Genomic DNA, 17,051 nt, shown 5'->3' on the forward strand with positions numbered 1-17,051 from the left:
AAGTGATCCTGGTAGTCCTCTCCCCACAAACCCAATACAACCTTCTTCCAAGGAATCAGATTTAAGCAAGTGACCAATCGGGATGCTTTCCATGTAGCTGGATTATGTCACTACCCTACACCCCAGCTGCAAGGGAGAAATTAGAGAAAAAGAAAAGTCACAAGGTATTATTAGTACAGTCATTTATCGTCGGCATTTAACAATCCATTACATGTAAGACAGTTTGCATAAATGACTTTTCACCACCACTGGTATCACAAACAAAATTTAATGCATACAAAACCTTAAGTACTTGTATTTCAACAAAGAAAGCTGCTACAGAATGCATCTTGTTTCACAAGAACAACTTTGGAGTAGAGGCAAGTTTATTTTAGCCATAGCAGCATAAGCAGCATGCAACACATGACATTAAATGGATGCAATGTCCATGTTTGAAACATTAAATAAAAATTAAGATACATTAAACAATCCTTTGAAACATAAGCCATGCTATAAAATGCCCTTTGCAATTCAACTTAATCACAAAAAAAGCCCCCCCAATTCTTTTTTCAGTATTTACTGGTAAAAACTAGTATGACAGCTCCCCCAGTATACATAAGATCTATAGTTTGATATTTGTTTTACACTAGAATTAATATAAAGTACTTCATTAAAAGTTCATAATTGTGTTATAAATCATCTTCAAATATTCATAAAACCCTCTTTCAGCCAAAGCTCAAAATAATTTAGATTTTTCTAAAGATGTAGCAAAACATTAATTCCTTGTAATTGCTTTTGCACTGCATTCTTCTCTTGATGATTTTGAATTACACATCAGAATTTCATATCCATCTGAGCAAGCCTGATTTATACAGTGGCACAATTACTATGTTCTACGAGTTCCTTTCTCTCAGGTTTTACAGGCTTCAGGAAACAGTTCCCTTTAGAACATGTATTAATCTTTATTCTGTGCAATGACTTTACAAGGGATAGATCAGAAGTGCACTAGAAAAAAAAAAATTAAAAGGCGTTTTCAATAAATTTTTTTTTTAACCCTGTACATGTGACCAAAGTCCTTGACCACTGCAAGAACAGCTGACAAGTCAATTCCCTTATTAAAAACAGTACACAGTTCTGTAAAAATGGACTACAAAACCACAGTGCTAAATAATGCCCAGTTATTTCAACATCTATGATGAGTGTAGTAATGTACATACACAATTTGTGACATTACACTTCTACGGGCAACTTTGTCTCTTCATAAAAAATAGACTGTAATATAAAATATTAAAATCAAGCTCTATAACTTGTAGCACATGAAGTTTTATATATATATATATATGACATTTTAAATGGCTATTATATGGCAATATATATTTTTTTAAATCCTTTTCAAGTAAATTATTTTATAGACAAGAACATGTCTGTAATATGTATTCCAGCAGTATTTATTCCCAGTAATCTGAAATATGCAAAATAAAGCCTGTATAAACTTACAGAAGTTTACATCCACATTTTTCAGTTTTTTCTTTATGCAAGATTCCTGATGCCTTAAATGGGAACAAAGTATTGGACCTAACCCAAAGAAATTTAGGACAGACCAGCAGCATTTCTCACAAACTCACTGAATCTAATCACATTTAAGAATGGCCAACCATTTGGGTTCTTGCTTAACAATATCTTTTGAAACCTTTTTATGCCCTTATCCAACAATATAAAAGGGGAAATTGCTCTGTGGTACTCTGTAAGGGTACTGTCAAGTGCTTTTGTGAATAAAGGCCAGAAAGACCTAGCTTAAAAATACTGAATACCCATTAAGATCAAAGATCAGTACATATACAGATTAGAGATCTGTATGACCTCCCCTGGATTAACAGAATGTTTATAAACATTATATACAACAATTTACTCTTCCCCCCATCATGTTTCTTAGATGTTTATCATTAATCTCAATTACAGTTGAGAAGTTCTGAATGATTCCTACTTCAATTGGTAAATGCTGCTTCTGTAACTGCTAGAATTCAAACAGTTGATAATACTGGCACTCCTTAATGTAACAGAGGCTAAATTCTGGTTCCAGTAACTGCAGGAGTACCAGAACTTGTGCTCATATGATCCTGTGTTTTATTACAAAAGCAGTTATGCTATGTTTGGTTGGGTTTGGTTTGTTTGGGTTTTTTTGCTTTTAGTCTTTTAGAAATGTAATTGTTTTACTGGATGTTGCTCTACAAAAATACAATATAAGCATAGTACATTTTATCTACAATTGCTTTGTCATTTTGTAATTGTATTGCTATATGTAAATACATGCAAGTTGAAAAATAACTTTGTTTTACTGGTGGCAAAGAGCACATATTTTGGCAGCTCTTAATAAATTCTTGCCCTCAAAACTAGTACTTCACTCACTATTACAAGCAACACAATTCATTAGAGATTTATTAGAAATATATATGTCCTTGAAATTAATTTCCAGTGAATTTCAGAAGTTACCGCCATACAGTTCACAAGATCCCTCTCATGAGTAGTCACTGGAGTGGGCTGTTCTTAGTGGGGAAGTCGAGTCACTGTCTTGGAAGGTTAAAAAAAGTAAAGAAAAGAAAAAAGCAAACAGAAATAGGCCGTATTTTTTAATTGGTAGGTCTTTCTGTTTCTGCTTTCCCCATTGATGCCTCAGGAAAAAGCAGTTTTCTGAGTATATTTGCATAGAATGGTCCATACACTTGTTTATTAAAGTTTACGATGTTTGCATACTGAGATCCAACAAACTCCATCTCTGTCTGAATCACAGAAAGGCCTCCTGGCATAGTAGGCATACACTTCTGAAAATGTGGAAGAGCGAGCAAGCTTCTCATGAAGAACTGGATTCGTTTGTCTGAAATGGAATATAAAGTATGTTCTGAACAAATGTAAACCCAAGAATGAGAATGAAACCATACTCACTTTTCATTTGCCCAACACATCAACACAGCAAAAAAACCCGATCCAACAGCTTAGGTAACAGCTCTTTCCCCAAGCCCATATTGCAGTGAGAAGCATTACTGAAAAGTTTATCTTAAAGTTGGCTCCTGCAAGGTGAACAGACTGTCCAGGAAGGTTGTGAAGCCTCCTTCTGTACAGACTTTGCATTCCTGTGCAACCTGATCTAGGCGAACCTGCTTTAGCAGGGGGACTGGATTAGATGACCTCCAGAGATCCCTTTCAATGCTTACCATTCTGTGTACACGGGATAAACCTGCTGCAACAAAGCTACACTACCTAATAGGAAGTAGTTTCTAAAAACCTACCACCTACTAGATTTAAACCCAGAACTGACAGAAGGGAGGCTGAATAGCACTCGTTTTTCTCAATTCTCCTCCAAAACATCAGCATGTCTGGGCTCGTTTGTACAGACAGTTTTGAATTATTTCCAGCTACAACTAACCATGCTCTGCAGCATACCAAAAGTACTACCTATAGGTAAACAACATTTCCTTACTCTTAGTTGACCTGGTATTACTGAAGTAAATGCTTTAAAAAAAAATTACACAGCTGATTAAGCTTGCTGGGATAAGTTTATACACAGACACATACAAAAAGACAAAATTATACATTATCTTACTAACCAATCAAGGAACTGATGGGATTATTCTCCTCAACAATATGAGCGATTTGACCCATTAAATTATTCTGTACTTCTTCACTAAGAGTAGGAAGACCTCTTTCAGTTAGAGACCTGTTCAGTTTGCTGCAAATCTGGACACCAATAGCATTCAGAGCCTCCTTCAAATCAAAAGTTCTGGAAGAAGAAAATAGAAAAAGCATTAATTTCTGTAGTTTCTGTAGCATAGGTTGTAAGATGACTTCCGTTGTCTCCTTTCCTTTTTATTTTCAGTGTACTCTCTGCAATGAGAGAATTCAGAAAACTTATCTTTTGCAGATTTATGTACCTCTACAGCTAAAAGGACAAATCTTCATGTTGAAGATTGAAGAAAGGATCTAGTTATGACTAAAATTATTTCAAGTGTACAGCAGTGACACTTGTTCATTTTAGCCACAAGTATAGCATTTCCATTCTGCCTTTTCTCATTAAAACTAGTTTTATGTGACACTCTTTCAGATCACACCAGGCTTGCTTGCAGTGCAAGTGGCAGCAGAAATAAGCAGCCAAATAGCTTAAATAGCCTACAACAAGTTTGAAGCAACTGGCAAGTCTATTTAGTGACTACTTTGCCACAGTCTCTCAAGTACTGGGAACAAATGTTAGTACTAGGCTCCATATTCTGTAGACTAATGTCAAGATTAAGGTACCAACTTCAGAAACATGTTCCTAACACAGTGAACTTAGACTGTGAAAGGAATAGATACAGAGTATTAAGATTTGCTATCTTTCTATTATTAACAAGCACTATGACATTTTAATTGTTTTCAAGGACTTTCATATCTGCCTGGTATTCCCTGTTACAAACAAAACAAAACAAAAACCCTACAACTACAAATCCCAACCAACCACAAAAAAAACAACCCCCAAAAAAGCCTCAAAACCCAACAAAAACAGCCAGAAGTGATAAAAATAAAGTCTTACTTCTTGTTCATGCCTTCAAGAAGAGGAACAGAGATCCTTTTCAGTTGTTCAGCAAAATCAGGCATACCAACAATTGCTGCACCCACCATATTGTTTGTTATGAGACAAACACAAGCTATGATTTTTAACTGATTGAGCTTTTCTCTCAACTCCTGAAGACGACCTTCATCAGTTAACAGAGTCTAGAATTGAAACAATAATACTCATTTAGGAATATGGAGGTAGAGAGGCAAAGAAAAGGACAGATAAAGAATGTGGTCATGAAGCATGAGTATTTTTTTTATCACAAATATGCAAAGTCAGAAGAGACAGAAGCTGAAATACCCTGAATGTGTAGTATTGCACAAAGTGGCATTATGTACAAGTGCCAGAAGCAAGCCTGCAATAGGAAGAAAGGTAATGCCTCCAGTGCAGAGGAAACTAAGGACACAGCATTTTATTCCTGATCACTGCTGACAGAAATCTGCAACCAAACAATTCATCCCATGATATCGAATGCCCACGGGACCCAGAGGACATTGTAGTGAGCAAGGCCACACACAGAATAATCTTCTGGATTGAGTTGTCCTTAGAAAAATAACAATCTGTAGCTAACACACAGTGATGAACTGTGCATGACAACCACCAGAGCAGACTCCTCAAGTGAAACATAACCAGGTACAGCAAAAGTACCTGTTCATTATACCATGACTGTAATTCCCACAGCAAGATGTAGCTGGAGTGACTTATTTTACATGAGAAAAAACTTCATCCTAACTGAATCCTTCCACTGAAAAGAACAGGAGCATTAACATTCAACTGGCAGTGATTTCAGAGTACAGCTAACTGGATTCACTAATGGATGCCTTTGTGTAGCTCCTACTTAAAAACTGTTTGAAGGTTGGGAAGAATAAGGTGGCTTTCAATCTCTCCACTGACTGGGAACAGTAGTCCATGTATTTAGCAAATTCTGCCAGGCCACTCTAAGTATAGCTAAGACCTCATTGCAGATGCTAATTTTAGCCCTGACTGATGGCCCATTTCAAATTGGCTTTACAGTAAGTTGCAGAGGTCAGTAATCAGGAGTTGGAGAGAAAAAATGAACACTAGATCTTGAAGCAGTAGCTTATATGCACTGAGAAAAAGTGAATGTGTAACTTCAGAGCGTTTCAAGTTTTCATGGTCCGGTTTTAAAGCAGAAATGATTCAACCAATGGAACCTAGGAACTAGAGCAGAATGCTCTAGTCAGGTCTCTCAAAGATACAGAAAACCAAATACAAGGCCCAGCCTTTGACCATGGCCAAGACTGCTCTTAGGGTGGAGCTGGTGAGCTAAAACTGGATAGTGGGAAAACAACCTTTATGGTGCTCTTTTCTAGTTGCTCACTTGCCCATCTCATATTCAAGCTTACTGTCCAGAAATTCAATGTCATCCACGGGAGGATTACTATGCTTAACTACACCAATGTTTTCATACAGCTAGAAATCTGAGGGCATTGCTGAAATACACTCCTTACCTCTGGAATTGTTTTGTGATAATCCCATTGTAACAGTTTCAAGTAGCCGTTGTTTAGCACCAGTGTAGGACTAATAATTGGTTTAGAACTACTATCAGCACCAGGGGATGATGAAGATTCATCAGAAATAGATGACAATTCATCTTCTATTGATTCCTTTATCCATTCTGTTGTGAGATCCAGGGCACCTAAACGTTGCAAACCAACACAATTTACTCTGTGCTTCCCTCAAAATAAGCACTACCTTGAGGAAAAGATTTGTACACAAGAGTAGTGAACTTTTGAAGACTCAAGGTGTACAGTGGACAGCTGAGCCTTCACACATGTAAATTCTCTCTCACACTTCTTTCCACTGATCATCTTCCATTGGTCATCTCAATATTCTAGCTAGCTTCTACAAACTGAGTAACAAATTGTTAGACTTCAGACAAAGATTTTAGGGTAAAAAAAAGTCATCAAGTCCAAGTTTGCAAAGAATTTCTTTGCCTTTTACAGGGAGGCCACTTAAGAGTTGGGGCATAGGACTAGAAATCAGTGGTGAAAGGAAAGAATATTAGCAGCAAATTAAACGCTTTTTAAAGAATTCTTTCTCAGGCTACATATGTTAGTTAGTTTACTTTTTCTTCTTGGAAAAATACATTTCCCTGAACACTGTTTAGCCATATTACACAAAACCTGTAGTAGTGATGCAAACTGACTTTGCATCAACTAACTGCAATTGACTGATTTTTACAGCATGTCTTGCAATGTCCCCTTTTAAAAGAAAGGCTTAAATCAACTACAGCATGATACCTACTTGGTGTTTCTTCAAGAATCTCCTGGAATTTTGTTCTTTCATAGTCCACTAAATTACGCTGAAGGTATGGCCTAAGGTTTTGAATTGTGTAATTAGCCATATCCATTTTCATCAGGTCCAAAACATGGAATATCTGTCTGAAAGGAAGAGTTCAAAATTTCACAATTACAATAGTCTATTGATTTTAACTTGCACATATAATCTACACCTACATTAGCAATTTCATTTCAGTTCTACCAGAAGTAAACTCCTTCACTGGTACTTCAGTGGAACAGATGCATTGCCTATCTTCCAGGATACTTTAAGGACTATCTAGTATAAGGCTGGGTGTGACAGAACAGGACTAATATGTAGTATCACTAAATGCTACAAACCTGTAACAGAAAGAGAGGGGGTTCTAAGAATTTTATCATTTGGTATTTTTCAGCCCAAAGGAACAGATTTTGACTTGTTAATCATACTAATTACACCAAGACGAACAATCATTCTGAACAAGTTGCTTTGGTCCCTGTATATGATCAAAGCTGCAAGGAAACCCAGTAGGACAACTACCATTTACTCTTAACACTTCAGTGTACCTAAGGAACAATACACTGCTTTCTGTTCTTTTATGTAAGTGTTTCACTTATAATTCAAGCAATAAGATCTTTACTAGAGAGAGTCTAAATTCAAAGTTTGGTCTCAGAATATGCATACAATAACACGTTCCAAGAAGGAACAGTGCAAATGTGCTGCTTAAATCTTACAAGAATGAATTAAGACTAAAGAGCATTCTCCAAAACACAGACTATTACAAGAGTGGGTTTTCTGTTGTTCAGTAGTTTATTCAGAGCTGGCAGAGTTTGATCTAGGCTTTCTACCCATTTCATTAAAAATATACAGATAATAGTCTGGTCAAAGTGTGTCATAGCTCCTTCCCTTTAATGCTTCTGTATAAAGTAAGTTTTCCTATGGGCTGAGAACAGGTGTTATGTAAACTGACACAATTTAAGACTCTCTCACCAACCCTTCCACTGCCCAATGCTCTTTCAAGGGAAGATGTACTTCCAGCAAAACGCAAAAAATCCCATCCAAATACCAACCTCAGTAGCTCTACAATATTGTCAGTTGCCTTTAACTGTTTTATATCGTTGTCTCTTATTGGAGCACATAACTTTCCCATAGTGTTGATGATATAGTTGGCCAGCCCATGAATATCAACAGCATTGTGTTCTGCCTGCTGTCTAATAAGATCTGTATCTAGAACTTCACAGATTTGATTTTGAATCCTGTTTGCTCCAGGAGTCAGGAAGGAAAGAAGAATCTGAAGTAGGCAGGGGAAGAAAACAAAACAAAACAAACTTATCAATAAAACCCAAACCACTTAGTAAACATATTGAAGTAAGATATTAAAATTCATGTCAAGTATATTTAGCTGACCAGCTATAATATGACACATTAAGATTGAACATTATCTAAAGTAGCAGGGAAAAAAAAAGAGAGACTGTTAAAAGAATCACAATAGAGTTGTGCAAATATGCTCAAAGCCAGCAAACTAGAAAGCATGCCAATGAAACTTTCAAACACTGCCCCATAAAACAACATTAATTTAAAATTTTTCAAGACTTCATTTTGTGCCAGGATGTTAGACAATCAAAAACAAGAGTGTGTGGGACAGATGCAGTCACATTTATACTCTTGCTGAGGTCCCAAGTTCATGATATCTTGCTGGAAAGAGGATAATAGAGATGTGAAGCTTTGAGAGAACAGCTGACTTGCAACTAACCATCAAGCAATGAAAGCTGAGTGGACACGCCACTGTGTATTGATGGCTATGTTTCTTGCCATCATAAATACACTATAAACAGACATATATTTACAGTTTTGAATAATCATGGTTTCACTTTAAAAGAAAAAACTTTGAAGGTGTTGGCTTCACTGAGTCAGCAGCTCCTTCAGCGAAGCAAGAGACTCTCAGACCTAAACTGACAAAACAATACCAGAGAATAGAGAAGAGGAACATTACCTCCTTAATTTCCTCAAAGAGTTTGATAGCATGTTCATATTCTGGAGGATCTTCATTCAGTTCTGATTCCAAATGATCCCAAAACGCCTTGTGTACAATATGTTTCACTGTGCCTGCAAGGCTACAGAATAAGTCAATTAGATACAGAAGAGACTCTCAACTAGCTTTCATCCCTGGTAAAAGTGTTTTGAATTAACCTGATGACTTGTTGGGAAACACACACCAATTTACCAACTGTTGTGCCTTGCAACAATATCTTTCTTGGGCTGTGGATCACTAGCTCCCAGTGGGCTAGACTTACAAGTTCTTCCTAATACACCTGTATTTTATGAAGTGGTAGCGGCAATTCAGACATAGGTAAAGAGATATTATCTTCCCTTTTCCCTTACTGAACTTGTATTCATTGTCCTAACCTGGTACATCATGTACTACCCTTTCTCAAAACCTAATCTATCATATAACCAATTATCAGTTAAGGGCCTTCTGCAATTAAAAACCCACGTTTTTATTTCAATTCTCAAAAGGGAAGGCCACAAAAAAAAAAAACATTTTAGCTTCCTAAGATGGGGAAGTTACTTCTTGCATCCTCTGGCTTTACAGGTATTTTTGCATCTCCCCTAGGGCTAATATTAGAGCTACGCTCATGATTAGCTCCTACCTTTTTCACTATGGCATCAATGAGCTACATACAACTGCACAGCAGCTGATTTGACCTTTTCCACAAGGCTTGGAGCTGCACAGAACAGACCAACACTCATCTTCACTATGGGCATTCATACTGCATTAGACTTATCTTTTACATGACATATAAGATAGAGAAATACGCTCTTAGACAGTATATCAACTTAGCTGGCCTGCAAAACGTGCTCCAAGCAAACCAGCTTTGACAGTGACTCCTGAAAGTGGAGGATATATGTCTGTAGCCTTCCAAGATGCTTTGGGGTTTTGTTTGGGGCTTCTTTTTTTTTTTTTTTTTTTGTGGTGGTGGTAGGTTTTTGTTTGTTTGGGGGTTGTTTGTTGTTGTTTGGTTGGAGTTTTTTGGTGGTGTGATAGTTTTGCTTTTATAATTTGCCACTCAATTTCTCCTCTTTTCCCAAACCCAGTGCCTTTTTTTTTTTTTTTTTCCTAAAATTCAGGTTCTTACCTGTTCTGGGGGAAGTCTTCATGTTTTATGCAAAAGTTTGCATTCACAGCAATTTCATGAGCTAGAGTCAAGTCTGACAAATTTCTTGCAGCTGCCATTAGTTCATCAAATGTAATAACCTTGGGAGGGCTTGCTGCTGGAACAAACAAGACCATTTCAAGCCAAATATCCACAGAGTTGATGAGTGCAATTTAAAAAAAAATATTAAAATGCTAACATTTTACTATTTCCTAATTGTTTCTTCTGGAGAACTAGAGTCCAATCTAGAATTACCAGGTCTTTATATCTTCCTAAAACACTACCTCAGGAAACTCCCAGCTTATCAGGGTGTGTGGGTAATACCACACAAGCCTCATAACATTTTGAGGAGAAATTTCATGTTTTGGAATCTTAACTAAGATATCATTTTTCCTTTAAAACAGGATCTTGCATTCCACAGATTTCCTATTGACTCTTTGGTAAAATCCACTAGGCCAAAAACACAAGCAGTAACAGATACCAGGTATCTGTTATAATTCTGAGTACATAAATGTCTATATGGTGGGGGTTTTGCCTGTAGAGAATGTGCTAAAGTTACTGGCTTGAGAACTCCCCACTTATATTCCATAGCAGATGAATCATAAGTTACACTCCTTTTTTTACAAAAAAAGTATTGAGATGACAAACTTTACACTGGAAACCAAGAGTAAATTCCCAAATTTTCTAAACCCCCAAATTCCATCATTTAATTTAGCATTTGGAATCAACCTTTTGAAGGCTCATAATAAAGACAAAGAGACAGCTGCCAACTGCAGCTCTACTAACAAGCCTGTTTTAATGTGAGACTTCACTTTATATAGACACTAAAACACTATGCATGGTCTGAAAATGCTTATAGACATGAACACGAAGCACATCACCAAAGCTTTATTCATCATTACTCAAAATACCTTCATTGTGCAAATGTGTGGTTTGTGTTTGATCCTAATATTTGCGAGAAAAAAATGTTAATTCTAGATTAAGTTCACATTACTTGATCTAATATTATAAATCCATAAATTACAGATTCAATTTGTAAGTGTATGGAGCAAACAGAAGAAATACACTTTTTGCACAAAGCCAGTTCTGGCTGAGTGGGAGACTGCTACCAACAAGATTAGCTCAACATTAGGATGTCCATAGTGGCACACTTTTCTTACGCTTTCTGAAGGAGCACACAAGGAGACCCCCACAGGTACAGCTGCTGCTGGTGTTCCACACACAAGGAGATGCACTGCTTCACAGCAGAGAGAAAGCCATGCTTTCCTCTTAATACTCTTAAAGAGAGATTCAGAATCCCAGGTTCTACCCATGACAGCAAAGAGAAATGAGATAAGTTAGCCTTATCCGTCTATGCACAATACAGGTAAGGTTGAAAAAGGCTTACATGCTGGGGAACTGGGTTTGCTTGAAGAATCACTGTTAAAGCTCTGTCTTGAATATTCAGAGTCACTAGAAGCAGCTGTGCTTTCAGAGAGGCGTGAAGACTCTGAATCGCTGTTCTGATCATCATTGAGAGGCATTCTGATTCACTTTAGCTGCTATAGTAAACAAGACCTAGAAAGACAAATACACTTCCCATAAAACCAACACTTGTTTATTTCTCCAAAGTCAGATGCTCTATATTGCTCTCACTATATTGTGAATGGAGAGCAAGTAGATGCCTTTCTTAAAAAGGTGTTACAGAAGGGACTTGGCCTGACATGTGGAAACATACAATTATTAAAACTACACCTGTTCTGCAAGAAAATTCTGTACCTTCTGCTGCTTCATACCTTAATGCTTACGTTCGTCTGTAAATTGGTTATATTTAAAATAAAGACCACCCACAGTAACCCCTGAAGTTGCTTGTTGTCAGAAATCTGAAAGTTCTCCACATCCATAAAGGCATCTCAGGATGTTACCATCCCCCACCTGACTTTGCTAACAAGTGGTGTTTAGCAATTAGCTTCCTTCCACTAACAGATTGCATTGAATGTAACAACTCTGAAGCAAACACAGAAGCTGCTGAGGAAGAATGCACAAATAATGCAGAATACTATAGTTCTGACAGGCCGTAGCCAGAAGTTTAGCCTGCTGCTTTAGGTGGGTCTCAGATCGACAATGGCATAGACCCAAAAATACTCCACCTAGGGATGAAGGTGGATGGGGTTTCTGTCAAATGGTAACTCTGAGCCTCTGGCATTACGTTCAGCATACATGACAAATAACCCTGAGAAGTGTCGTACTTCGTAGTGCTTCTGTCTACATAAAGAAACTGCCTCCCAGGCAAATAATCTGCAGCTGCAGAGAATTTGGACAACTGCATAGTGTGACAGAGATGATTAGTAGCTGTATGACAGGAAGTGAAAAATATGTTCATAATCATGTTAAAATGAGAACCCCCGGAAGTCAGCTATAATTACGACCAAAGGAATTTGGCCCAGATACCAATAGTAGCTGTCCCTCTGATCATGGCCATGACGTATTCTGCAGTAGATTATGAAGAGCCATATCCAGTAATGCCTTTTGCCAGCAAATTTCAGTAATACAACTTTATTTATGATTAAATTGCATCAGCTTTGGCAGGCAAGAAATATACACTTCACAACTGCTAAACTCAGAAAATGCCACTTTTGGCAATAAAAGAATCATCTTTGTGTGTATGTCTCTCAATCAATGTATTGTGGGGTCAAGACAGACAAAAGGGAGTAATAATGAAGACTTGTTTATGCTGGAACCTAGTTACAGCTTGGAGCATTTAATTTTTTGGGTACCAGTTCATCCTGCACAGGTCTTCAAAACTTGATGAAGTGTTACTCTGATGAGTACTCCCCTATTAAATGAGAAGGTTAACATTTGTTAAATGCACGTTTACTCCTCCTCCCCCAAGAGGAAAGAGGATACATTTGGCTGCCCTATGTAGTATTTTATGCTGAGTTTTGTGAAAAGAATTAATCACATCAGCAAGAACATAGCTGTCAGTTTACTACCTTACTGGAGAAGCCAATGACAGACTTTTGATCAGGGTATAGAGGTCATGAGTTTGAGATTTACAGCATTAGTTGCTATCCTTAACAGCATAACTCTTTCACTGAAAGAAGAATTTTATAATTTCTAATAACTGGTGACCTACAAAACCTAAAAAGCTAAGTTATTTTTTACTTGGAAACCATATTGTGCAAGTTACAATTACAACTGAGTCACTAGCTAATCTTGTGCAATATACAAACTATGTTTTTTTTAATTAAGAACTGTGTTACAGACTTCAAAGCTAGTGCTGACTAGAAACTAGTTGTGACAAATAGGCTTCAAGGAGACCTTATTGTGGCCTTCCAGTATCTGAAAGGGGCCTACAAGAAAGCTGGGGAGGGACTTTTTAGGGTGTCAGATAGTGATAGGACTAGACGGAATGGAACAAAAATAGAAACGGGTAGACTCAGATTGGATGTTAGGAAGAAGTTTTTCACCATGAGGGAGACACTGGAACAGGTTGCCCAGGGAGGTGGTGGAAGCCCCATCCCTGGAGGTTCTTAAGGCCAGGCTGGATGTGGCTCTGAGCAACCTGATCTAGTGTGAGGCATCCCTGCCTATGACAGCGGGGTTGGAACTAGATGATCCTTGAGGTCCCTTCCAACCCTTACAATTCTATGATTCTATCCTAACTGTGGAACATGCTCCAGATTCTTGATGTGGAGCTGTTCACTTAAATACAACAATCCCACACAGACTTGCAAAGCTTGTACTACCCTTATGCTACTGTTTCTGGATCAGCATCAGAACACTATTTCCAGGCTTTTAATCGCAAAGCAGATTTATAAACAAATTATATACAAATAACTGACCTCCTAATGTTGCATGAGGTCCATCAAAAGAAATGCTTAATGTTGTCAGCAGTATACTGGCCCAAAAGGTCTTGTAAACAGCACACCTAGTATGAACACTTCAAGATGTGTCTACTGCTTCAATCTAAGTGTTAAGAACATGGAATAAAATGAATGTTAAAATCCCCAAAATTCCCAAACAATTTATGTATCATTTTGAGAACTTCCTCTTAACTGCATGGTATTTCTAAACAATATTCACATTTATACATAATGAGATTTTCAAGGTGCTCCTAGCAGAAGTACTAAACCAGCCACAAAGGCAAGTCAGTTTTGCCATTTTCTACCTCATTCTTGATTCCCAAGACCAACAAATTGTTAAGGTAGAAATTAAAACTCTGTATTATAATTCTATATACATAAAGTCTTTACATCCTAGTCTCCACAAAGGATCTTTTGACAACAAATACTTCTATGTCGAAGAGGCATATAACATACTTAGTGGTACCAAGACCATATCTGGTCCTACAGTTACACACACATACGAATAACAGTTTTCAGTAGAGTGCTCAGGAAGCCTTGCTTTAAATAAGTTTCAACAATGCAACAGGAGATGACACATTGAAAAAGCACGGCAATCTTTGTACACAGTAAATACGTCTCCTAGTAGGATGCCTCAAATGGAATGGTAAGGAAGAACGGGTGAATTCTGCCAATTCAGAACATTATTGCTAAATTCTAAGTTTAAAAGAGAAACAAGGGAGCAAGCATATAAAAATAAACATACATCACTACACAAGCAGAATCTGGATATGCCATCTAGAGTTTTTAAATATGCTGCCCAACAGCTAAAAAGCGCAGAAAAACGCATTCACTGAGCACATCAAAGGGAAGTGCAAACCAAAAAAAGGCATTTCTAATTAGTTACAACAATAGACAGAGTTACTCAGTCCTTTCCTTACAGCATATACTGGAAGAGCTGCTTTTCCGTACGCTTTTGTAGACAGCATAGAGCTGCTCATAAAATAATAAAGGCTAAATTCACACGTAATTTTAAATTACTACAATTCTCAAAAATATTTCAGAAAGCCCTTCAGTCTTCCAAGATCCCTTTGTACCTCATCATCTTGAGCAGACAATACCATCTCCTTATTTTTTGAGTTATTCATTAGGTATTACATATTAGGATGTTGTTTTCACACACAGCTTAATAATCCTATTCTATTAAAGGGTTACCCTGTGGTTACAACCTGCTTTACTCTTTCTGCACTGAAAACAAGTGATGTTTACTTTTATATTAAGCCTTCACAGCAGGCTTTCTTACACAGATTTCTTCCCATCAGTATTATCTTGCAGATTTTTAAATGACAAACTCTAACTGGGAGACCAAGCTAAAAATATCTTTTAAATGTGTAAACTCCATGGTTCCAGTTAATTTCACAGGAAATAACTAGATTATCATGGTTTCTGCTGGTATTTACAATTTTGGCTTATTCCTTCTAGTAGAGATGCAATGAATACAGCACTGTAGATGCTGCAAAGGCAGCTTGCTCTTACATGGTCACATCCCCCAATCTACTCACTTTGATTCAAGGTCGGATTATCTTCAGAGAGCACCAACATGTTTTTTTCATTCCTGAAAGCTTCCATTAGAAGTTATTTTATGAAGCATCTAGTGGAAAAGAGACAGCTTGGAAGGGCTGGGTTTTTTCCTAACCTTCAGATATCATCTTCAAGAAAAGTTTTTCCACGGCCTTGCTTTGTTCAAGTAAGTCACTCCATCCACACACTAAGTGCTCTGTCCAGTTTTACCACTATAAATGTCAACTTTGTTTATTCTACTGGTCTCCTTGCTATCTCCAAGTTGGCACCGACTGAATCTCATTTGGCCTCGGGTTTCCCTTTCACTAACTCCACCTTTGCCAACACTCACGGCACAGGAGCAGAAAAGAGCCTTTGTTAAGAAGTTACAGAACTCCTCATGCCTCATTCTTGACAGCACACAGCTGACACTTCTCTCCTTTAGCTGTGTAGCTCCGCAGCTCTTCTCACACAGCCTTCCGACGAAGGAGAACACGCCTGGGTAAGCGCGAGGCGAGCACAAGCCAAGCCTGCGCGCGGGGCGGCCGCTGCAACCACCTGCACCTCGCGGCCCTCAGCAACAGACCCTCCCGAGGCCCGCAGCCGCCCGAGGGGAGGCCGGGTACGCCCCTCCCGCCGGCTTCCCTCAGCAGGGAGCAGGGGGAGCGGCACGCCGGCTCCTCCTCTTCCTCCATCTGTTTGGCTGTCCGTCTCCTCCCCCGGCCCTATGTTTTTAAGTGTTACCAGAGGCAGGAGTTTGGCACTCGCCGACCAAAACAAACAGCGTTTCTAAGGACATGTCTGAGGGGAGGGAGGAGATGGAGGAACCCTCTCTTTGGTAGCCTCGGGAAGGGCAAGCCTGCCTCCAAGTGTCCCGACCCCGCACGCCCCAGGGAGGGCGCCGGGGTGCCCTTGCCCCGCGGGGTCGGTGGGGGGAGAACCTGCGCGGCTTCGTCCTTCAGGACAGACTGTCCCTGCGGACAACGAGCATTAAGGGACGGAGACAGTTCAGGAGACACAGAGCAAGGCGTGATGACCCAGAACGGAGGCTGCGATACCTACCTGCTGCAGCGACAGCCCCACTGGAGCAGTAGAGCAAAGTGGTGTGCAAAACCGACACCTCCCAGCCAGCCCCACTACATGGGAGGACAACAGCCCCCAGGCCACCTCTGCCCCGGACTCACCCCGCAGTTCATCGTCTATACGTGCCCGGAAATCCGCGCCTGCTGCCGCGCGGTACGGTATACACCGTCAGACGGCGCAGCTCGATCCCTATTCACCCCAGCCACTCACCACGGCTCGCCGGCAGCAGCGACAACTCGCCCTCCTGCGCGGCGCTCGTCAGGGCTTTAAACAGCCCCCCCTGATTTATATACCCAGCCCCGATTATTAGCGTCTTCCTTGGGCGCGTCCATCGCTACTGATGACGAGAGGGGTGTCCCGTAACCTTTTGCTGAGTGCCAATGGCAACTTAGCCAGAGGAACTTGGGTCAAGCTGCGCCTGTCCCCATATAAACATACAGCGTCTCCTCATTCTGCCCGAGTCCAAGCACTAAGTGGGAAGGAATAGGCGACGACAAGAGAAGACATTTCAGCGGACTCCCCCGCGCTGAATGGGCAGTACCCGCGGGGGACAGGCCGGGGGAAGGGTTGGGTGGTGTTTACGGA

The 17,051-nt window shown here is 39.2% G+C and overlaps 1 protein-coding gene across 2 annotated transcripts; it reads right to left on the bottom strand.

Annotated features, from left to right (window-relative positions):
- Positions 1-184: 184 nt before the first annotated feature.
- TCP11L2 (t-complex 11 like 2) lies at positions 185-16,721 on the bottom strand. 2 transcript variants are annotated; one of them, XM_054387037.1, is made up of 10 exons: positions 16,677-16,721; positions 11,387-11,556; positions 9,982-10,114; positions 8,838-8,958; positions 7,915-8,135; positions 6,833-6,969; positions 6,037-6,224; positions 4,541-4,722; positions 3,582-3,754; positions 185-2,851 (listed from the first exon to the last, which is right to left on the bottom strand). In XM_054387037.1, the coding sequence occupies exons 2-10, from the start codon at positions 11,520-11,522 to the stop codon at positions 2,607-2,609; spliced, it is 1,536 nt and encodes a 511-aa protein (XP_054243012.1). In that variant the 5' UTR covers positions 11,523-11,556; positions 16,677-16,721; the 3' UTR covers positions 185-2,606. The 2 variants fall into 2 exon arrangements, with proteins under 2 accessions (XP_054243012.1, XP_054243013.1); XM_054387038.1 differs by having other exon boundaries at positions 9,982-10,117.
- Between the last annotated feature and the right edge of the window lie 330 nt (positions 16,722-17,051).

Source organism: Indicator indicator, chromosome 14 (genome assembly GCF_027791375.1).
Source record: "Indicator indicator isolate 239-I01 chromosome 14, UM_Iind_1.1, whole genome shotgun sequence".
NCBI lineage: Eukaryota > Metazoa > Chordata > Aves > Piciformes > Indicatoridae > Indicator > Indicator indicator.